Genomic DNA, 23,339 nt, shown 5'->3' on the forward strand with positions numbered 1-23,339 from the left:
ACTGACCATGGCCAGTATAAATATCAACCCATCATAGCACACTAAGCTCACTCATGGAAGCCAGAGCCATCAGATTCACCTGGAAACTCTGAAGACACCTTCTCCATTCATCTGCCCCACCTCCAATATTAAGGCTTTTGTCTAGGCATATCACTTATAGTTAAAACTCTTGGTGTGTTTGTAGAATTGAACAGCTTATGGGGTCCTTCTGTGTGTATTGGTTCACTTATAATAGTTACCACTTAGAGTAATTTGAGCAACAATTCCGGGGAGCACAAGAGAACGAGAAAGAGCTGCACAGATGCTGGGGGTGTGCGGGGGGCAAGCGGGGGGTGGTGGGTCTCAGAGCAGCCGGGGATCGGGCTGCAGAGCCCAGCTCTGGCCCTGTCGCACCCCGTGGCTGCCAGGTCTCTCTAAGTCTCCTTCGTTTTCCGCCCTCCTGCTGACCACCACGCTCTGTCCTCCAGGAACAGCCTCTGCCATCAGGTGTCTGCTCCGTCCCCACAGGGCGATCAGCCCTGAATCTTACATTTTATCATTTTAATGATAAAACAGGTTTTGTTTCGTCTGTTTGAACTTGGTAGAATGGAACCGCGCTGGGTGCCAGCCCTCCTCCTGACCCTTCCGTCTGACGTTGTGCTGTGAATCCACCTGTGGCTCATGCACCTGCCACGCTGCACTGCTCGCGCTGTGGAGAGCTCCGCTGGTGGAATGTACCAGAACCTGCTGATTGGTTCTTATGTGAATGGGCATTTGACTCGCTGCGAGTTTGGGACTATTGTGAAACTGGCTGCTGTGAATTCTCTTGTGCGTGTGACCCTGTGCCCACGTGCAGGGACTTCTCTGAGGAGGGAGGTGCTGGGCTGAGGTGTGTGCGTGTGGCCGCGTCACCTCCCCATGGGGTGGCCCCGTTCACATGGCTGCCAGCGGTGGGTGAGCGCCCCTTGCTCTGTATCCTCTTAATACTCGGTGTCATTGGACAGATTCTGACCAGGCAGCTGGTATGTGTGGTTGTATCTTGCCATAGCTTTAGTTTGCATTTTTCCTGATTCCTAAAGAGGTTGAGCATTTTCACAGGGTCATGACCATTTGTGTTTCCAATTCTGTCATCTTCCTTTTGTGTCTTCTGTTCTCTTTATCTCACCGTCTGTTCTGGACACTTAGTTTTGCTGGTTGTGTGTGTGACAAACACTCCAGTCCTGGCTTGCCCTGCACTGTCATCACAGTGTCTTGCTTGGTCTAACCACTGTGGACTGAGTCACTTCTGCACCTGACTCCCCTCCAGCTTCCATAACTTGCATTCCTCATCTGTCTTCTTGTTCTTGTGTTTCCTGCTCGTGGTACAGAGCACAGACTGAGCAGCCCCCAACTTGCCAGTCACCCTACCCCACCCCCAAGGCCACTGCTGCCAACAGCTTGCTGTGCTTCCTTCCAGAGCTTTCTTAGGTGTTGGCACACATACCTACGCTGGGACTTGGTCACCTCTGCTGTTTCCAATTTTGGATCCACTTCATAGTCTGGTGAGGGGCCTGAGGTCCAGGAGAGAGGCCTGAGGTCCAGGAGAGGGGTCTCTGTCTAGGAGAGGGGCCTCAGGTACAGGAGAGGGGTCTGAGGTCTAGAAGAGGGGGTCCGAGGGGGCCTCAGGTCCAGGAGAGGGGTCTCCGTCTAGGAGAAGGGCCTGAGGTCCAGGAGAGGGGTCTCTGTCTAGGAGAGGGGCCTCAGGTACAGGAGAGGGGTCTGAGGTCTAGAAGAGGGGGTCCGAGGGGCCTAAGGTCCAGGAGAGGGGTCTCCGTCTAGGAGAGGGCCTGACGCTGGCGCCGCTCTTGGAGACCCGCCCGGACGCGCGAACTTCGGCATCTGGTCGCCCATCCTGGCTCGGGCCGGGGGTCGGGGGGGCCCTCTCCCGCGACGCCGACGCCCCCAGCTGTGCTGCCTTCCTGCCGGCCATCTCGCCCAACTTGCTGCCGCACCCACCACCGGGTGGCCCGCGCCAGCGACCTGCGCGGCCTCGTGACCTTCACGCTGGCGCACAACCAACCGCAAGTGCAGGTGAGGCGGGGCCGGAACGGGGGCGTGGCCAGGAACCGGGGCGTGACCGGGCCTGGGGAGGGGCGTGGGCGTGGCCGGGCCTGGGGAGGGGCGTGCGCGTGGCCGGGCCTGGGGAGGGGCGTGGGCGTGACCGGAACGGGGGCGTGGCCGGGCCTGGGGAGGGGCGTGGGCGTGACCGGAACGGGGGCGTGGCCGGGGCGGGCCGCGGACACCTACATTCCGAGCCTCTGCCCCCAGCGCCTTTGGGGACACAGCCCGCCTCCTAGGGCCCCGGTCGGTCCGTGCTCAGCGCGGGAGAGCGGGCGGGGACTGCGGCCCCATCTCTTTCACGGAAGTCCATTTGCCTCCCCTATTTCTACTTCTTTTTTTTTTTTTTTCTTAATTTTATTTTGTCGGATATACAATGTGGTTGACTATTGTGGCCCATCAGCGAAACCTCCCTCCCTCCTCCCTCTCCCCTCTTCCACCCAACAATGTCCTTTCTGTTTGCTTGTCGTATCAACTTCAAGGAATTGTAGTTGTTATCTCTTCTTCTTCCCCCGCCCCCCGGTTTGTTTTGTGTGTGTCTGTGAATTTATTTATTTATTTCTAGCTCCCACCAATAAGTGAGAACATGTGGTATTTCTCTTTCTGTGCCTGACTCGTTTCACTTAATATAATTCTCTCAAGGTCCATCCATGTTGTTGCAAATGGCAGTATTTCATTCGTTTTTATAGCTGAGTAGTATTCCATTGTGTAGATGTACCACATTTTCCGTATCCACTCATCTGATGATGGGCATTTGGGCTGGTTCCAACTCTTGGCTATTGTAAAGAATGCTGCGATGAACATTGGGGAACAGGTATACCTTCGACTTGATGATTTCCATTCCTCTGGGTATATTCCCAACAGTGGGATAGCCGGGTCGTATGGTAGATCTATCTGCAATTGTTTAAGGAACCTCCATACCATTTTCCATAGAGGCTGCACCATTTTTCAGTCCCACCAACAATGTATGAGAGTTCCTTTTTCTCTGCAGCCTCGCCAGCATTTATCGTTCAGAGTCTTTTGGATTTTAGCCATCCTAACTGGGGTTAGATGGTATCTCAGTGTAGTTTTGTTTTTTTTCTTTGTCCTTTTTGTGACCAGTAAGGGGATCGCAACCCTTGGTGTCGCCCGCACCGCGCTCATGCAGTAGGCCCACCGGCCATCCCTATGTAGGATCCGAACCTGCACGGCGGGAGCGCAGCGCCGCACTCTCCCAAGTGCGCCACGCGGTCGGCCCCTCAGTGTAGTTTTGATTTGCATTTCCCGGATGCTGAGTGATGTTGAGCATTTTTTCATATGTCTGTTGGCCATTTGTATATTGTACTTAGAGAAATGCCTACTTAGCTCTTTTGCCCATTTTTTAATTTGGTTGCTTGTTTTTTTCTTGTAAAGTTGTTTGAGTTCCTTGTATATTCTGGATATTAATCCTTTGTCAGATGTATATTTTGCAAATATTTTCTCCCACTCTGTTGGTTGTCTTTTAACTCTGTTGTTTCTTTTGCTGTGCAGAAGCTCTTTAGTTTGATGTAATCCCATTTGTTTATTTTTCCTTTGGTTGCCCGTGCTTTTGTGGTCGTATTCATGAAGTCTGTGTCCAGTCCTATTTCCTGAAGTGTCTCTCCTATGTTTTCTTTAAGAAGTTTTATTGTTTCAGGGTGTATATTTAATTCCTTAATCCATTTTGAGTTGACTTTAGTGTATGGTGAAAGGTATGGGTCTAGTTTCATTCTCCTGCATATTGAAATCCAGTTCTCCCAGCACCATTTGCTAAAGAGGCAGTCTCTTCCCCAGTATATAGGCTTGGTGCCTTTGTCAAAGATCAGATGGCTGTAGGTGTGTGGGTTGATTTCTGGATTCTCTATTCTATTCCATTGATCAGTGTGTCTGTTTTTATGCCAGTACCATACTGTTTTGGTTATTATAGCTTTGTAGTATAGTTTAAAGTCAGGTAGTGTTATGCCTCCAGCTTTATTTTTTTTGCTCAGCGTTGCTTTGGCTATGCGTGGTCTTTTGTTATTCCATATAAATGTCTGGATAGTTCTTTCCATTTCTGAGAAAAATGTCATTGGAATTTTGATGGGGATTGCATTGAATTTGTATATCACTTTGGGTAGTATGGACATTTTCACTATGTTGATTCTTCCAATCCAAGAGCATTGGATATCTTTCCATCTTCTTGTATCCTCTCTAATTTCTCTCAGCAGTGGTTTGTAGTTCTCATTATAGAGATTTTTCACTTCCTTGGTTAACTCAATTCCTAAGTATTTTATTTTTTTGGTGGCTATTGTAAATGGGCAGACTTTCTTGATTTCTCTTTCTGCATGTTCACTATTGGAGAATAGAAATGCTACTGATTTTTGTGTGTTGATTTTGTATCCTGCTACTGTGCTGAAATCATTTATCACCTCCAAGAGTTTTTTTGTAGAGGCTTTAGGCTGTTCGATATATAGGATCATGTCACCTGCAAACAGGGACAGTTTGACTTCTTCTTTTCCAATCTGGATGCCCTTTATTTCCTTCTCTTCTCTGATTGCTCTGGCTAGTACTTCCAGCACTATGTTGAATAGGAGTGGTGAGAGTGGGCATCCTTGTCTAGTTCCTGTTCTTAAAGGAAAAGCTTTCAGCTTTTCTGCATTCGGGATGATATTGGCAGTGGGTTTATCATATATGGCTTTGATTATGTTGAGATACTTTCCCTCTATACCTAACTTATAGAGGGTCTTTGTCATGAATGAGTGTTGAATTTTATCAAATGCTTTTTTAGCATTTATAGAGATGATCATATGGTCCTTATGTTTGATTTTATTATTATGGTGTATCACATTTATTGATTTGCATATGTTGAACCAACTTTGCATCCCTGGGATGAATCCCAATTGATCGTGGTGAATAATTTTACGTATGTGTTGCTGTATTCTGTTTGCTAGTATTTTAGTGAGGATTTTTGCATCTATATTCATCAAGGATATCCGCCTGTAGTTTTCTTTTTTGGTTCTATCTTTACCTGGTTTTGGTATCAGGATGATGTTTGCTTCACAGAATGAATTTGGGAGATTTGCATCTGTTTCAATCTTTTGGAAAAGTTTGTAAAGAATCGGTGTCAATTCCTCTTTGAATGTTTCGTAAAGTTCTGCTGTGAATCCACCTGGTCCTGGGCTTTTCTTTGTTGAGAGCTTTTTTTTTTTTTTTTTTTTTGTCTTTTTCGTGACCGGCACTCAGCCAGTGAGTGCACCGGCCTTTCCTATATAGGATCTGAACCCGCGGCGGGAGCGTCGCTGTGCTCCCAGCGCCGCACTCTCCCGAGTGCGCCACAGGCTCGGCCCTGTTGGGAGCTTTCTGATAACAGCTTCAATCTCCTTTATTGTTATTGGTCTGTTCAGATTTTCTACATCTTCATGGCTCAGTTTTGGGAGCTTGTGTGTGTCCAGAAATTTATCCATTTCCTCCATCCCCTATTTCTTCTTGAGTCAATTTTGTACATTTGTACAGAAAACTCTATTTTAGCTACGCTCTGCAATATACTGCCTCAAACTTACAATAGTCTCATGATTTTCCAAAGCGCTCCTGTTGTCGAATGGCCCTAGTTCTTTCCACATATAGTTTGTCTTTGTTTTTCTCTTAAAAACCAGTCTTCTGGGGTTGAAAGCTTAACTCGTTTCAGTCTTCCTTGGGTTTTCTAAACTGATTTGTCTGTGAATGTACTTGAACATATCCCTTGAAAACCTCATTCCATTAGTGTTGATAACGCGTTCACTCTTCCTCACTTCCAAATGTTTCATCACTTCAACTGTGATTTTCTCGTTTACTTATGAGTTATTTAGGAGATAGCTCCCAAACATATGGAGTTTTTCGCCACTTTAAAAAAATCATTGGTTCCAGTCTGATTACTTGTAAGTCAGAGAACTTAGAGTCCGTATGACATACGTTTCTCACATCTGTTGAGGCTTCCTTTATGATCTGCTTACAATGAATTTTCGCATGTTTCAAGTGAGCTTGAAAGGAATCATCGTCTCTATTAATTTTGGAGCAAGCTTCCATTTATACTTATTAGGATAGGCTTATTATTGTTCAGACTTTCATCCTTACTGTGTTTCCCTTCCTGCTTATCTATCAGATTCTGATAGAGGTGAATTCAAATCTTTTCAGGAATATAGGTTTATCAGTTTCTTCATGTAGGTCTGTCAAGTTTTGCTTTATGTATTTTGAAGTTCTTAGCTGCATATAAGTTCATACTTGTGATCTCTTCATAGTACTTTTCTTTTTATTCCTCCTTTCCTGCCTTCTGGTGCAGAGGTAAAATGTCCTGTGTTTTTTTCCTCTCTCATTCCGCAATTTGGAATTGATGGCATATATTTCTATTATTTTAGAGGTTACCCATATATCTTTAGTACACATTCTTCACTACACATTTTCCTGACAAAGCCTGAAGGAATTGTTTTGTCTCCTCTCCCTGTGCATGACAAACATCTTCACATGCTTGCCACCTACTGAGCACCAATCATTCCATCTTATTGTCACACAAAGGTTTAGTTCTTACTATTAAAATACACAAAACACATTTTTAGTCATTGGCTCATCAGATTTTTTGGTGTATTTTATTAACTTCTGTGGTTACAGTTGTTTCTTATGCATTGCTTTCCCTCTGAGTTCTGTTCTTGCTGAAGTAATTCTTTTAACAGTTCTTTCAGTAAGGGTGTGTGGTTGGTGGGTGTTAGTTTTCATCTGTATTTTTGTCCTTCAAATAGTGGGCATAAAATTCTGGATTACTTTCCCTCAGGTCTTTGGAATATTATTCTTTCTTGATTTGGCTTTTCTTGTTTGAAGCATTCATAAAAGTTAAGATTTTTTTTTTTTTTAAATCACAATTTATTTCACTAACAGGTATCTGTCAAAGTAACGTTTATTTTTAAAGTTTTTCATTGAGACTCAGAATGTGCTATTGATCTAAAGACTGATGTCTTTTTTTAGTTCCGGAAATATCTCCATTTTATTCTTTCAAATAGTGCTTCTCCACCCGTCCACTATCTTCTTCTAGAACTCCAACAAGACTTTTTGTTGGAGCCTCTCTAATTCTCCTCCAGGTTTCTTGAGTTCTCTTTCATGCTTAAGTCTTTTTGGCTTGTTGTGTTGCATGCAGAGTGATTTCATCACGACTGTCTTCCAGTTCTCACACTCTCTCTTCTGCAGTATCTAGTTTAGCAACTTAAACTTTATCCCATTCATCTTTTTTTTCAATGACTACAATTTTCAAGATTTCTTCTTTTCGCACAGAGTTGAACCTAGTAAGGCTTTCCATGGAGTGCAACATGTAATTATATCACAGAATGGAATGTCACATCTTTACCATGTGACAGAAACACAGGAAGATGTCAAAGGATGACAAGATGACCACTCAGTCTGAAATAGCAAGCAAAGCTGAATGTAACTTATTATAGTGGGAAAATTCTGCTGGGCAGGCACATTTCTTCTGGGTACAGTGGACTATGGTTCTTACAGAGGTCAGGGATTGGTCAAGCATATTTTCACTTGGGAGTAGGTTGACATCACTGCAGAAGCACAGACTTATTGGACTGTCACATCTATTAGAAACTAAGGCATTTGAGGCTGTGGGGCCGAGTATAGCCCAGTGGGGAAATGGGACAACCCCACCAGTTAAAGATATTGTCAGAGTATCCTGTTTGGGAATAATTCCTGCTTCAGGCCTTTGATGGAGAGCCAGGCTCAGAATTACAGAATCAAAGAAGCTAAAAAAGGCTGATTCCAGAGGCAACTGCCACTCAGCCTTGGCCATCTCCCCAACTGAGTCACCTGTCTCCTGCAGGTATCCAGCTTTCTGGGATGACAACAGACACTATTTCTGGACTTACTGGAATCTTCTGGCCATCTGCCTGGCCTTCATCATCGTGTTTGAGGTAGCTGAGGCACCTGCCACTTCCTCTCTTGGCCTCTCCTACTGGCACCCTCGTCCTTGGCATGATGCCCGTTACCCTGTGCTTTGCCTAATCCCAGCATGTGGTGCAGGAGAACTCAGTGAGACCCCAGGACTTCCAGATTTGTTATGTTGGTCAAATCAGAGTTTTTCTCTGCACCATTATTTCCTCTGCTGGCCTTATCCCTGGGTTGTGGAGTGGACATCACAGTGCTTTGAGCACTGTACTCCAGGGGAGCTCCAGAGGGCTCTGCAAACCAGGGCTGGTCTCCACAGCTGTGGTTTCTGTCCCTTCAAGGAGTTTCCTTTCCTGCACAGCTTCTCCCTAGCTCCAGCCACACTGGGGAGCAGGTGCTAGAGCCCAGGCCCATCTGGCCCTGTAAAAGCCATTCTGGGCATTTGTTTTTCCAAGGGGTGTGGGTAGGGTACCTTTTCCTTGTCCCAGTGTGTGGTATTCTCCACCAGCTGGGTCCTTGACCTCCTGGTACCCAACATCCCGGAGTCTGTGGAGATCAAAGTGAAGCGGGAATACTACCTGGCGAAGCAGGCCCTAGCCGAGAATGAGGTGAGCCCCCGCCCGGCCTCTGTGGACGCCTCAGCCCTGCGCCCCGCCCTCCGGGTCACCTTACTAAGAGCCACCCCCCAGCCCTGTGGCTCTCTCCTGACGCAGACACGTGAGACTGAAGAGCCTTCTCAGTTGCTGTTATTTCTCAAGTCACAGGCTAATCACGTACTCTCCTCTTCCTCCCACCCTCTCCTGGAGACAGGCTCTCTTTGGAACACATGGAGCCAAGGTTGACCAGCCCCATGGCTCAGAGACGGGTTGGGCCCACAAGTCTAAGATTCCAGGAGCCAACCTGGCCTCCCCGTCATCCTCCTGCTCCCCATCCTTCCCTTCCGAAGTCAGAGGTCAGCCAGTGTCATCAGCTGAGAGGCCTGGAGCCTGGTCAGCACGTAGGAGACTGTTGAAGGCACACCCAGAGCCAGCTCACCGTGCACCATCAGAGGCGATGGCCTGGCTCAGCTCAACTCGTCCCCACCTTGGCTGAGTACTGCTGCTGCGGCCCCTGGCTGGCCTGGGCCTCTGCCCATGCATCCTGCCTCCCGAGTCCTGGCTGCCACCCCCACTTGATACCTCTCAGCATCCCTAAGGCCAGCCAACTGGAGCAGGGTGCCTGGAGGACATCTGTGGCCTCTGGGGAAGCCATCTCCTGCTGGACCCCTCCCAAGCCCCATGAGCCATATCCTCTCTCTTTGCACGACAAGGCAGAATGGATCTGAAATGCTGGCTTCCAGACCCTGCCTCTGTACTCAGAGAGTGCCTGTCCTTTCCAGACCTCAGTCCCTGGACTTCCATCCCCCAGCAGGGAGGGGCCCTCTTTGTTCCTGCCCCTAAACCTAAGCCTCAGGGGCCCCTGCACACCCCTTACCCCCAACCCCATCCCCCCCTGGCCAGGAGGTGGCCTCCACCCTCCCCACTGGCCTGACATCCTCTTGTGTGTCCCTCCAGACCCACCCCTACCTCTTCCTGTCCTGTCCAAGCAGTGGCCCTCCATCCCCGCATGCCCACATACCCCAGCTCTCTGAGCCCTCACCCTGTCGCAGACCACAGCAGGGAAGTCGTTCACCCCATCTCTCCATTCCCGAGTACCCAGGTCCTCTCGATTCCATCTTATATTTCTAGAATCTCGCCCACTCTTTCTATCCTAGCCACCATTAACAGCCTCTGACAGTGTCCCTTCAACTTCCTCCTGTGGCAGCCAGACTAAAAACGATCTGCATCCCCCTGCTGTTTCTGAAGTTCCCTCCTGGGCCGCACACCTTCAGCAGTGGGGCTAAGTCTCCCCAGCTGTCCTCACTGCTGGGCTAGGGCCGACCCTGTGCCCTTCACCCATTCCCTGGGGCTTTGTACACAGCAAGCACCGAAATGGGAAAGGTTTTGGAATGAGATTTCATTTCTTTCCCTTACTAATAAGTGAAAGCAGACACCTTGGGAGGAAAGTGTATTCCTGCAACATTCGGCAATCTCTTTCCACAAGTCCTTCTGTATGTTTATACACGATGGTCTTCCAGCTTGGGTCACACCAGGACATGCGGTTCTGACCTTGTCTCTGACTTTCCCTGGGCTTGCCTTCTCCCGTGAACTCGGCTGGCGGCGTGTTGCTCCGCCACGTGTCTCCTCACATAGTGCCCACTTACTGTCGGGAGGTAGGTCCTCTTACTCCACCGTTATGGACTATGCTGCAATAAACATCCCTGAACACATTGTGTTCACCTTTACTGATCTCCTTATGGTATAATCCTAGAAGTAGAACTGAAGTGTCAAAGAGGATATGCAGTTTTTGAGATGCTTTGATGCCTACCACCAAAATTTCTCCCCAGAAAAAGCCTCTTTCTAAATGTCCTCGGCGACACCCGGCCTCAGCAGTGCTTGTTTTTGGCGTTTTTTTCACAGGGAGTGGTTGAGCACTAAGGTTGCTGCACGACCACTGGCATTTTTAAGATTTGCCACTCGTTCACCCGCCTTTTACAAAGAGCACCAGCCATCCTTCACCTTTGTCTAAGGGCTCTTGTAGCACGGCCGAGGGGCCCATGGGGGCGGCAGAGCCGATGGCATCTGTGGGGGCCACCGTCGACTGCACACACCTGCCGGTGGCGTGACCCTCATCAGTAAACACCAGCGAGAGCTCAGCCAACTCAACAAGTTCGTCCACTAGGTAGACCAAGCCCTGATCACCAGGGCCCCGAAGCATGTGCATGCCGCTCCCCATGACCCTTTCCCACCCAGAGTAGCCACCACCTCAGTCACTGAATCAGGGATGGGACCATGGAACCCCAGAGCCTGACGTCATCTCACTGGACACCTTGGCTGAGCTTCACCCCAGGGGTGGTGTGACTGGCTCATGCTGGCTGCTGCGTTGTTTTATTTTGGCTTGGGGTCATTTTGTACATGTGTGACTTTCCGTAGGGTGCATTTTTAGGAGTGGAACTGCTGGGTCATTGGGTAAACATGTTTGGCTTTAAGAAACTGCAAAACCATTTTCCAAGGTGGGAGCAGCCCACTCCCACAGCAGCAGATGCCAGCTCCCTTGTCTCTCCCTGGCACCCGTCACCATGTGGATGACTGCTGGTTCCTCCCACTCAACACCGCCCTTCCCTCCTGCACCAACTGAGGCTCTGCCTGACACCTCCCCTCCTCGCACCACAACCGTGAGCTAGGACCTGCCCCAGTGCCCAGCATCTGCCTGGGTGCTGGGAGCCTTTCCTGGGTTGCCACCAAGGTTTGCTGAGGGAAATAATTCACACGGAATCCTGAGCTACAGGAAGCAGCAGGTTTTATGTGAGAACTACGCTGCTCCGTAAGGAGAGCTGTCTACCTTCAGCAGTGACAGAACTGCAGGGCAGCCACTGACCAGGCAGTGGCCAGAGTACAGGGATAGGTAGCCAGACCCCCAACCATGACCACTGCTGGCTCCAGAGGGGTTGTTAACACAGCAATGAGAACAGCTGGGAGAATCACACCAAAGACTAGAACTACCCACGGATGTCCAGTTACCACTCAAGAGAGCTGAAGCAATGAGAACACACATGTGGAGTGATAAAAAGGCCCAAATGCTACATCTGGTTCCGGGCTTTATTTTAGAATTTATAAAATTCCAGTGTAATCCATATTCATGAGCCTTTACACATGTTTGCATATAATCTCCAAATTCCAAAGTTAAGGCCAAGGGATGGATCACAGCTATGGAAATATGAAATGGAAGACATTTAACAAGGAGGAAAAGGATAGGCACCCCATCTCTGCCCAGGGCTCTCCCGAGCACCTGAGGCTGCAGGGAGGTGGGCCTGGGCACAGTCACTTCATAATAACGAAAAAAAGGCGGAGCAAGTGAGACCCCTGAACAGTTCAGGAAAGGGCTTGAATCCAGACATTTAGCAGTAACTGAAGATGTGCAAAAATCCGTTGTGAGAATTTAAAATTTGCCTTTGGGGAAGGGTAGAGGCCAGATGTTGTAGAAGAACGTTGTAAAAAAGACAAAGGGAAGAGGAATAGGTTGGGATAGGTAGTAGAGGGAGCTTGAAAAACGGGAAGTGAAGCAAGTCAGCCACAGGAAGAAGTTCCAGAACTCACTCACATGGAAGAGAGGTGACAGGCCTTCCCTGGCTAAGGCCCCGGAGACAGAGGAGACAGCTCCCGGGGAAAGGCAAGAAAGCACCTTGCCTTCTTGCTCTGTTTCCATTAATTCCACCGAATTCAGGGTCACTTAGCCTGTTAAGCAGAGTGTTCTTTCCTATCCCAATTTATCACTCCCATAAATGGGCACATTTAGGGATGCTTGAGCTAATGAGAACTTGCCAAGGCAACTGAAGTTAGACTTGGGTTAAGCAATTCTTGATCTAATCAGGAATTTCAGCCTAAAGATGACTAAGTTTGAGTTATTAAACTTAGTGAAAAACTTGGGGTGGGGTGTCAAACCAGAATTGACTGTCTCCAGGAAAGGGCTGTGAGATGGGCACAAGTTGGCTTTTCTAGGAACTCCAGTATCTGGGACAGGACAACTCGCTAGTGTCTTAGTCACTTGCACAGTGGACACAGGCAGGGATGGGAAGACCAGATGACCCAGAGATAAAAGACCCTGTCCTTGGTCCTCACAACACAACAGAGGTGCCTCTGTGTGAGACCATCTTTCCTCCTGAGGGTGGACCTTCAACCCAGATGGCTGGAGGGCACCGGATTGTGCCAAGGCCAGTGGTCCTACGCTTAGAATCACCTGCCGCACACCTGAGGAAGGAAAGACCCTGCCTGAGCCTGCAGAGGCTCTCAGCACCCAGCTATTTGGTCCTGCACTCAGGATCACCTGCCGCACACCTGAGGAAGGACAGACCCTGCCTGAGCCTGCAGAGGCTCTCAGCTCCCAGCTGTCTAGTCCTACACTCAGGATCACCTGCCGCACACCTGAGGAAAGACAGACCCTCCCTGAGCCTGCAGAGGCTCTCAGCTCCCAGCTGTCTGGTCCTACACTCAGGATCACCTGCTGCACACCTGAGGAAGGACAGACCCTCCCTGAGCCTGCAGAGGCTCTCAGCTCCCAGCTGTTTGGTTCTGTCCTCATTCTGCTTCACTTCTTGGTCCAGGCCAATTGACAGCTTCTCTCTACCCCAGGATCAGGAAACCTGTCTCTCAAGGCCAACAGCCTGTGACCAACATTCCTTGGGGCCTGCACACGGCACCTGAGCATGCCTGTCAGAGGCTTGCAAAACCAGGATGGCCTGCGGGGGATGGGAGTGTGCACTCCCTGCTCTGGATCCCCAGCTGGCCACTGAACCACCTGCAGGCTTGGGAGGGCACCAGCCTCGAGCATCGACACACAGCATCCGCCCCCAACTCCGCAGCAAACCTACAACCACCAGAAACACCTAAATCGAGAAACAAGCACTGGGGGTGGCACTAGTCTACGCATGACACCACTACCACACTGGCTGAGGTAGAAAGAAGGCAACTGAACACACGGTGTCTGGGGGAGGGGCGGGCATGGGGAGCTGAGGGTGGTGTGAAAACGAAAGCCGAGCTGTCACCAAAATGCTAGTATCTCCACCTCCGTCCCCCTCCCTGTGAGGATCTAAGGTCACACCAAGCCACTAAAATAGCCATGGGGACCGAGATGACACATGCACCTGCAGCCTTGCCCACAGGCTCCACTCACCAGACCTCAGGGCTGAGGGTGCAGCAGCGAGGGGTAGGGGCGGAGACCCTTGGTGCTTTCAGACCCCAAAGCAGGTAAAACCAAGTGATCCTCTACCCCTCTAGTCCCTTCTGGCTCCAGGACACCTGACTGAGGCTAGGCCTTCCCCTGACCCTGTAATCTGTGCTAAGCAGATTTTTTGGCATCTGGAGGAGGCTGATTGCACGCTACAAAAAGGAAGGTCTGGACAACAGGCAATGGGCAGGAGGGAGGTGGGAAAGGAAGAGGGCAAACATTTTGGCTTTTATAAAGTCAAGGAAATTTATTTCCTGAGGTCATGACACAGGAAGTCGACTCCTAGCCACAGCTGCGGAGCTCCGGAGCTCCCGTAATGAAGGTCAGAGTGCTGACATGCTGGGTGGACCAGGAAGCTGGAGTCTGTGTTATCTTGTCACGATATGCTCAATTACCTTTGTTTAGTGTTTAAAACAGTGGAAGGCCTGTCCCAGAGCAAGTCAGGGAGCAGATCCTGAGCAGGGGCTGGGTGCCGACCAGGCCCAAAGCAGCAGCCACACCCGTAGCCGGCCGCGCCAGGCTTCACTGCGAGACCTCGGGATGGGATAGAGCATCAACAATTTACGAAGGTCCAGCCACTGGGTCAGATTGAGACAAACCACTGTGTGGTCAGGATCAGGTCAGCAGGCTGGAGAGGTTTCTGCTTTTTGATCATTATCGTTTGGGGCCCCAAGGGAGGGTCTTGGGGGCCACCTGAGCCCCAAAACTGGGAAATTCCTCCGAACTGCTCATATCAGGAGCCTGTGGAGAGAGAGGACACGGCTTCAGTAGGGGCCACTCTTCCTACTCTCAAGCACTAGGCACTCCCCACCTTCCCCAAGGCCTGCCAAGGGCAGGCAGAAGAGACACCCTGACCTTCTCGCTGCTGTTGGCAGTCCAGGGAGCATCCCGCACCACAAAGCCTCTGGATGGTGCCTTGGACTCCTCGTGAGCTGGGGGCTTCATGTAAACCTGCAGTGCCTCACTGTCCACCACATCGGCCAGCTGCAGGGCAGGAGGTGAAGGGGAAGAAGAGAGGGAGTCAGTCTGCGGCCCAGGTCTGTCTGCTGAGCACTCTCTTAGCATCCCTTGGAGAGGCACTTGCCCACCCGTCACCCCTGCGCCACCTCTGGAAACACACACACGTCACCTGGTTGTCACCTCAGGATCACGGCAGGGCCCCAGGCCAGTCAGAACCAGGATGCCACAGAGTACAGCCTGGGCTGCGCTGGGGGCCTCCCCAAAAGCCTTGCCCACCCAGGACTCACATATTCCTCCTCCAGGTTGAGGATGTGGTCGATGGCTTCCTCCACATTCTCTGGGAGCCCTGTCACAGTGACGCAGTTGGGGTCTGGGGCTCCGCTCTGTGGGAAGCGAATGTCCACCTGGAAGGAGCACCCAACATCAGCTGAGGGGGCTCAAAGCAAGGACTTTGGACCGAAAGGTTGCAAGTGTCTTTTTTTTTTTATTTTAAAAAAAGGATGACCAGTAAGGGGATCTCAACCCTTGACTTGGTGTTGTCAGCACCACACTCTCCCAAGTGAGCCCAACCGGCCATCCCTATATAGGGATCTGAACCCATGGCCTTGGTGTTATCAGCACTGCACTCTCCCGAGTGAGCCACGGGCTGGCCCCAGTGTCTATCTCTAGTGAAGAGCTGTTACTCTGAGTTAAGAAAAATTTAAACATTTGGTTTTGGGGTTGTTCCCTCAATGTTACATCAAGCAAAACCAGTGCATTCAGGAACGCCTTGTTCTCAGAAGGCAAACTTGGAAAACTCCCATCTTGCAGACGAGGAGACCGAGAGGTACCTGCTAGGGCCACAGGCCAGCCTCAGTTCCATCAGCTATACTGAATAACGCTGTCAGGGAGCAGCAGCCCACTGCCAGCACGCTAGGGCCCTGGCTTCACACCTCTGAGCTGTGGCACGCTCCCATCTCCCTGTGGGGCCTGTGTGTGTCAGTAGTCTAAGTAGGAAGACTTCAGGTTGCCAGGTGGTCCCTGCTGATGGTAGTGATTCTCATCCCTGTGCTTTCAGTTGGCTTGGGGAGCTCACCTTGAATTCATCCATGATTTTGCGGATCGCCTTGCCACGGGCACCAATGATGCGGGCGTGAACACGGTGGTCTAGTGGGACATCCTCAGAAACCATCTGCTCAAGTTCACCCACAATTTTCAATATAGCGTCCCGGGCAGCCTCTGAGTTCTTTTCGTACCCCATGATGGTAATTTGGTCCTGGGGCTACAAAAGGAGAACGCAGTCAGAGAAGAGGGGATGCCCCACTGGGATTCCCGACAACAATCGAGCGCTGCCCTAGCAGGACTGGTCTGTGAGGAGACAAGACGGCACAGGCACATGAGGGCCTGGGCTGTGGGCTGTGGTGCCGGGAGCCTCAGGGGCCTCAGGCGCCTTACCTTATGGGGAGACACTCATGGGCTTAGAAGAGAAAGAAGGTGAAAACAGCATCAGATGGCTGATTTAAAATGACAGATTAACAATGTCCTGCTCCCGTCCCTTCCCAAACCCCACCAAAAAGAAGTTACATCCAGACAATGCCTAACATGGGATTTTTTGACTTTATGATCGTGCAAAAGTGATCCTCATTTTACTCACGATGGGACCACGTTTGGGTAAACCCATTGTAAGCTGAAAATATCGTAAGTGGAAGACATTTTTGGGGTGTAACCACAACCTACATTGAGGAGCACCTATACTGGACTAAGACACCTGCCCACAAAGACAAAGGAGAGGCACTGGCAGGTGGAGTTCTGGACTCAAGGACATGGGGTTGGGGACTGACAAGCTGGCACTCCACCACCCATAGCAAGCCACTCACTCACACAAGACCCAGCAGCTCAGGCCTCCCTCAGACCGTACAGATAGACCCCATCAGACTCAGATGTGAGCAGAACAGTGACAATTCAGGGCATACAAAAGGTGGTGTGAAAACAAAACAACTGTAACTCACAGTCTCAGGACAGGAGACAACAGCACAGCCCCACTAAGAAAACAGAGCACCACACAACAGAAAAGAAAAGCCCCACCTAGGAGAGCAGCAAGAGAAAACCCCAGGAGATAACAGAGCAGCAGCAGCCCGGGGACTTCCTGTCCAGACTGAAGCCAGATGACACACAGTGGAGGCATGGCTCCACTGGGGAATCGGCTCGCCAGAGCCCAGCCACCTCCTGCAGCCAATCGGCAAACAGCCGGCTGGCTGACCTTACCTGGCTCACGGAACATTAGCTGAAACTGTCTAAATGCTAAAGATGACTTAAAAATTGATAGTTGTATGAGAAAGAGGAGGGAAGGTAGTGGTAGTGAGGAGTTTAAGAGAGCTAAACTTTTAAGATCAAGATAATTTAAAAAAAAAAAAAAAAAAGAATAGCAGTATCAACATATTCTTCAGAAGAAAAGTTGAAAAGAACGTGCTTGAGGAGGGATGAGCACCTGGCAGCAGGCAGGAAGCAGGGCCTGCAGGTAGCCCCTTCCAGGCCTGGCTGGTTTTCTGAAACATGTGTGACGCAGCTGGGGTAACAGGGAAGGCAAGGCAAGCAGGAGATGGTGGCGGCGGGAGCGACAGGCCTGGTAAGGCCAGAGGCCCTGAGGAACTGGTTCTGGGTGCTCTGCTGGGCAGCCAGAGTGACCACGACTATGAGGTTTGCTGGGTTCCCTCCATGTGCAAGGCTGTGGTGGCCCACGCCCAATGAGCAGGGACAGCCGGAGCCAGAGCCGAAGGACAGGAGGTGCCTGAGGGAGGGAGGAAGGAGCTGCCCTGCATGCTGGGTATGCCTAGTGACAGTGACAGGGCTGCCTTTCATCCTACTCCGAGTAAGCGGATAGCAGGAGGTGATGCTACAGTTCGGGGAAAATAACACAGGAGTTTACCACGGACTGTCTGGTGAGCCCAACAGCATTTGCACCTGAGGGCTGCAGAGAAACCAGACTGTGGCTACCTCACGTCCATCTGCTCCAGGAGCAGGAGCACACTGGAGCATTCTCAGGGAGGTCTGGGCAGCGGGTGGACGAGCTTCCCCTGCAGGTTCAACTGCTCAAGAAGGACCCAGCTGGAGCCCTGGCTTGCCTGCCAGGAGTGGGCACAGGGAAAATACCCTAATCCCCCAGATGACATAGTGTCGAGGAAACCTCACCCAGCCGGCACACACCAGAACACAGCCCAAACCCGAGGCTGACATCAGACCCTCAGAGGCCTGCCACTCTCAACTCAGCCCTCACCCTCTGTCTGGACATACCGTGAAAGCTTGCCTGGCTAGTGTTTCCAGGTCAAGGCAAAGGTTGACAAAGGCCCATCGTCCCCAAAGTGCTCCAGCCATGACACCGTGGCCGTGTCACAGGTGTCACTCTTACCTGGTTCCCATCATCCTTATCAGGAAACTGAATGTTCACATCATGCTCCAAGCGGATCTGGGTAATCACTGTCCCTTTTCTTCCAATAATTTTGGGATGGTATTTGGGGTCTACAGTGACACTCAGCTTAAAACTCCTCAGAGCCTACAAATGAAACAAGTGGGAGCGGGAGTGAGGCAGAAAGTGGTGCGCAGTCCCGAGCTGGCTCTGCATGCACCTGTGCCCTGCTGCACCCTAGTCTCCAGAGGCACCAGCTGTCACCTCAGTGACACAGACAACACACTTCAAGCCTCTGTTCACCTGTAACCCGTACGGTGCAGAGCAGTCAAGTGTCTCTTTGGTGTGACCCACCCACCACCTGCTCACATGGGAACCAAGGACTTGACCACTCCACAGTGCAGCGCCAGTCCTTCAAAATAGGATGCTTAGAGAAGTCCCTGATGGTAACAGATGGAGGGTCTGTGCTCCGTAATCAGCAAGGATGTGTAATGAGTTATTTGAGCTTTTGGTCCTACTTTCCTAATTTCTAAAATAGGGATCTGATGAATAAGTATTTAAAAAATGTTGTGAGTCTTTGGGGGGGCGGGTACAGAAACAGGCCAAGGAGGGGGCAATAAAAGTGCCAAGGAGCAGATGGCCCCGATGCTGCGGCTAGAGGCTAGAGCTGCGACCTGCTTAGAGGACAAACCCAAAGCCCGGCACCTGGCACATGCAGTGTGTGCCAGCAGGTTCGTGGGTTCTGCCCATCATCAGACTCATGTGCTAAATGGAAAAGCAGATAGTTACATTGCCCTGGGTGAAAAGTCAGTTGCCCCCAGCATCATCCGTGTCAAATACCCAGACCCTCCTCCCCCATAAAATCCTTCAAACATCAGCTCTTCCAGAGGCAAGGTGGGGTCTCATCAATACATCACTTGTCAGTCCTGCATTTGTCGACCTGTGCTGGGGGTCAGTGGGGGGCCCCCGACACCCACCTTTACCTTACAAGGTCTGAAGTACACACGTGTTTCTTCCAATTTGGTTTTAAGATTAATTGCAAATTAACACAGAATTCCGACTTTATCACTTTAGTATTGGAAAGAGAAAAGTACCTTCAGCTCAGGGCACAGCGGCACTACCTGGCCTCCCCTCCACCACCTCCACTTAATCCGGACACTGGGATCTCTGAGAATTCCTCTGGATTCTGAAGTGTGCCCAGGGCTGAGCAGCACCACCCTGGAGGAAGCCTCCCAGGACACACCCTGCCTTCGTCTCACAGGTGGGCAGCCCTGGCCTGGCCCGGTCCTCACCCGGTCCTCCTGCTCAGCCTGCAGCTCCTTCACACGCTCCAGTAGCCCAGCCTTGGCCCGGTCCAAATTTGCAGCAAGGCCCGTGATGGCAATGGTGTCGGACTGCAGCTCAGGTGCTGGGACATGTATGTTCACCTGCATGGAGATGCAGCAGACCTGACTGGCCCGGGACATAACCGCAGGCCCGGGACCCAGAGGGAGGGAGAGTGAAGCCTACTGGCCTTGGAGGGCACAAGGGACATCTGGCAGGGAAGTCAGCGATTGACCAAACAGAGGAGGAGGAGGCAGAACCCACGAGAGGCCAAGGAAGGACGCCAGCACTCAGGAGAAGGCCACGGGAATTTCTGTCAGGTGACTACAGATATGAGTCCCCACCCCCGATGACATGTCTCCAGAGGAAGAGATCTACCTCAAACTCGTCCATCATCTTGCGGATCCCACTTCCTTTCTGCCCAATGATGTAACGGTGAAGGTCAAAGGGCACCTCCACTTCGATGGTCACAGGAACCAATGCCTGCAGGAAGATGGTGGTGGTCAGGCTGTGAAAGCAGAGGGCAGGGTGGCCCTGTGGGCTCAGCCACAGGGCTCTGTGGAGCACGAGGGAAATGGCCCTGTAAGCACGACAGTGTGCCTTTTGTCACCTTTCAACAGTGCACCCCAGCTGACAATGCCATCTGGGCATTTCACACGATAGAAAAGAATGGGAGAAGGATCGGGAACCCGGATTTTAGGTTAACGCTGGCAGAGACTAATTTCAGACCCCTCTTTTCCCCGAGCCTACCCTGAACTGCCACAGGCCCGACTCACCTGCCTGTTTCCAATTCAAGCCCTCGACACCTGCCACCCCCATTACCTTGTCACCTGCTTTTTCCTCCACAGCATCTACTACCATTCAACATATTGTATGTTTCGTTCATCACCTGTCTCTCTACACCACAACGCAAGAACTATTTTGCACACTGTGGTACCACAGCACTTAAAATAGTACCCAACGTGTACATAGTACCCAACAAGTATTCACTGTACAAATGACTCATCATTACAAGCCTGAGCTAGACCTGGTTATCCTCACTTCACAGGGGAAACCGAGGCTGGAGGTCACACTCCCCCAGTGCTGAGACCCTTCCTTCCACAGGCCCCACACCTGTGGGCCCAAGAGGCCCATGAAACTGTCCAGGGAAAGGGCTGTGCAGGCCTGAGTCCTAATGGAGGAAAGTGGTCTCCAGGCTCTGTGCCCAGCCGAGCTCGGCCAGATGGCCTGTGCTTACACCTTAGAACTAAGGTGACGAGATCCACAGTCTGCCCCCACTCAGGCAGCATCCAGCCCCCATCTAGGCCATGCCCTTCCCTGTGGTGCCTGCTGACAGGCCCTCTTTGGTGACAGAGGGAACCCAACGCACCTCCAGAGCTTCCTTGGCTGCCTCGCACTTTTCTTTCCGGCCGGAGATGATGATGATGTCGCACCTCCTGGGAGAGCCGGGGTCGGCATCTCTGGCATCTCGCCCCTCCCCGGCTTCGTCTCCATTCTCCTGGATTGCTGGCTCTACACTATGAACTAGGGAGAAAGGTGGGAACCAATAGTTCACAACTGCCCAGACAGAGATGCCCCGAGCTCTACAGCAGGGGCCTTGTCTCCACTCAGAATGCAAATGTTTGTCAATCACCTACCATGTGCTAAGCAGGAGAAGGGAGGGAAGACCCCGCCTGTCCTTCAGGAGGCTATGGTCTGCGAAGGCAGAGCAGACAAGACATGGCACACAGCGAGGCTTGGACGGGGCTCCTAGGCCTGGGTGGGCACTGGAGGCTTTACAGGGTGGCCATGAGCTCTGAGTCCCCCCCCCCCATCCTCATCTTTAAACAGAGCCAATGGAAACTCTGGCAGAAGCTTAAATGAGGTAGCCGAGCTACTTCCCGGGAGGAGCAGAGTGGCCCTCTGCACATGCAGAGCCAGGCTGTGAGGCAGGGCTCGCCAGGGAAGGAGGGGAGCTGGCCTAAGAGGGGCGGCGCGGTTGGGTCCGAGAAATTTAGGAGGGATAGTCAGGGAGAGGCACAGGAAGAAGCCTGTGCCAGCTCCTCACGATGAATAGTAAGGAAGAGCCCCAACAGCAAAGGGCACATCAAAAGGACACAGAAGCTAGCTGGAGAGGCTCACACGGACCACGCTGGAGACCATGTGTACGCCGCAATGAGAACCAAACACCCAAACGCCGTCTATCCATGGAATGAGACAGAACCCCGGAGTGCACACAATGTAAAAACATGAGTGAATAAGTAAGGGAGACTAAGCAGACATGATCGCCTAAAGTAATCATGATCCGGGGGTGGGGTGGGGGTGGGCAGCCTCAGAAGGATGCTTCTAAAACTGGCAAATTTGAACATTAACTATGAATTAGACAGTAATATACAATGTTAGATCCAATTTTGATGAATGTGCCATGGTTACACAAGAGAACATCCTTGTTCTTAGGAAATACCCACCATGGATGAAGAGACTCGTCTAAAAACTGCACTCAAGTGATTCAGAGAAAAAGGTATGTGTGTATAAAAGGGGAGGGTTGAGAAAACAAACTGGTGACTGGATAATGGGCACACGGTATGTCTTTATACTGCTCTGTGCAATTCTTTTACGTGTGAAATTACATCAAAATAAAGTTCAAAATAACTGCTCAAGCGTGAAACATAAATGGGATGCAGTATGATTCGGTTAGTTTCCTACTCAAAGTAGACTGTGTTCTCAGGAAAATGAAGAGGCTCGAGTGGTGGTGCGTGACAAGCTCTGTGGATGTCATGCGAGGTGACACGGAGTGAACTCAACAGGCTAGACCACACTAATAGAACACACTCTTTGTATCACAAATGCAAAGCAAGTGGGAGAGAGCCAACCAACCACACCACTCACACCAGCCCCGCATCCTGCAGGCCACCTCCCCAACCACCAACCGCACCACTCACACCAGCCCTGCGTCCACCTCCCTGACCACACCACTCACACCAACTGTGTCTGCAGACCACCTCCCCGACCACTGACCACACACTCTTCTTGCTCACAGGGGATAGGCCTTACAAAGTGATGTGAAGTGAGGAAAGAGGCAGCTGCTAGGGATAGGTTTCTGAAGCTTCACCACACATGTAATTGAGTGATGTCATGAGAAATAGAGTGGAACTGAACTCAGGGGCTTCCCGTGGATATGATATTGCAGGTCCTTGCTCTTTCCAGCCTTGTCACCATGTGCATGCCTCCAGAACACAAGGAGGACACCCTGCCACCCTGCGAATAACTGATGTGGACCATCTTTGGAGAGCAGGGAGTGACCCTGTGCCTCTGGCAGCCCCTGGAATACATGAATGGAGCTCAGATCTAGCACCGGAACTAACAGTAGGGAAGAGCCTCACCATGCTGTGTGACAGCCCATGCACACCACTGCTTCCTGCATGGGGCGGGACCACCACTCAATCAATTAGCACAGAGCTAATGGGGGGACCCACCTGGGTTTTCCTCTCTGTCTGGGAATTTAATCTGAACATTGTAATCCCGAGTAATTTGCTGGATTCTGGAACCTTTGGGGCCCATGACAGATCGATGGAATTTCTGGGGTATAGCACATTCTAATGTCACCTGAGCTTCCTGGAGGGAGGCACACAAAGAAAAAAGAAAAAAGAAAAGATTAAATTACTTAGGGTCAATTTATAGCACTCTTTATACCATCTTCCTTCCAATCCTCTACAGCCACTTACTAGCACAGAGACACTCCCCACTTTCTAAGGTGCATCCAGAGCTCCAGGTGTAACTGGATGGAGGGAGGGGAGTGGGGCAGGGCCAAGAGGGAGGCCTCTTTCTGAAACGTGTCCCAGAAGACTAAGAAAATATTGATGACTCATCTGCACAAAACTTACACTGACGCTTGCCATCACCAGAGATCGAACGTAACGACACCCTACTC

The 23,339-nt window shown here is 50.8% G+C and overlaps 2 protein-coding genes across 5 annotated transcripts in view; one reads left to right on the plus strand and one right to left on the minus strand.

The window, feature by feature from the left end:
• The first annotated feature begins 660 nt into the window (after window positions 1–660).
• On the plus strand, window positions 661–10,243 carry LOC134370117 (uncharacterized). Its single transcript, XM_063087107.1, has 5 exons — window positions 661–807; window positions 1,749–2,049; window positions 7,898–7,988; window positions 8,471–8,570; window positions 8,773–10,243. The coding sequence occupies exons 1-5, from the start codon at window positions 661–663 to the stop codon at window positions 9,052–9,054; spliced, it is 921 nt and encodes a 306-aa protein (XP_062943177.1). The 3' UTR covers window positions 9,055–10,243.
• Window positions 10,244–11,596: 1,353 nt separating this feature from the next.
• HDLBP (high density lipoprotein binding protein) overlaps window positions 11,597–23,339 on the minus strand; it is an 85,665-nt gene continuing 73,922 nt past the window's right edge. For all 4 annotated transcript variants that reach the window (XM_063091471.1, XM_063091455.1, XM_063091462.1 and 1 more), the window contains exons 20-28: window positions 22,885–23,023; window positions 20,799–20,953; window positions 19,808–19,912; window positions 19,399–19,533; window positions 18,110–18,253; window positions 15,800–15,985; window positions 15,012–15,128; window positions 14,620–14,748; window positions 11,597–14,505 (exon numbers count right to left, since the gene is read on the minus strand). In XM_063091471.1, coding sequence (XP_062947541.1) covers window positions 14,419–14,505; window positions 14,620–14,748; window positions 15,012–15,128; window positions 15,800–15,985; window positions 18,110–18,253; window positions 19,399–19,533; window positions 19,808–19,912; window positions 20,799–20,953; window positions 22,885–23,023 — 1,197 coding nt within the window. In that variant the 3' untranslated portion in view covers window positions 11,597–14,418. The remainder of the gene's footprint in view (window positions 14,506–14,619; window positions 14,749–15,011; window positions 15,129–15,799; window positions 15,986–18,109; window positions 18,254–19,398; window positions 19,534–19,807; window positions 19,913–20,798; window positions 20,954–22,884; window positions 23,024–23,339) is intronic.

This window comes from Cynocephalus volans, chromosome 1 (genome assembly GCF_027409185.1).
Source record: "Cynocephalus volans isolate mCynVol1 chromosome 1, mCynVol1.pri, whole genome shotgun sequence".
NCBI lineage: Eukaryota > Metazoa > Chordata > Mammalia > Dermoptera > Cynocephalidae > Cynocephalus > Cynocephalus volans.

What these genes read in the sequence shown, in the direction of transcription:
- LOC134370117 (XM_063087107.1), top strand. Translation starts at nt 661, where the DNA reads ATGCACCTGCCACGCTGCACTGCTCGCGCTGTGGAGAGCTCCGCTGGT. An exon ending in TGGCTGCTGTGAATTCTCTT is followed by an intron (nt 808 to 1,748) that starts GTGCGTGTGACC and finishes TCTGAGGTCTAG; the next exon opens with AAGAGGGGGTCCGAGGGGCC. An exon ending in AGGCCCTAGCCGAGAATGAG is followed by an intron (nt 8,571 to 8,772) that starts GTGAGCCCCCGC and finishes TCCTGGAGACAG; the next exon opens with GCTCTCTTTGGAACACATGG.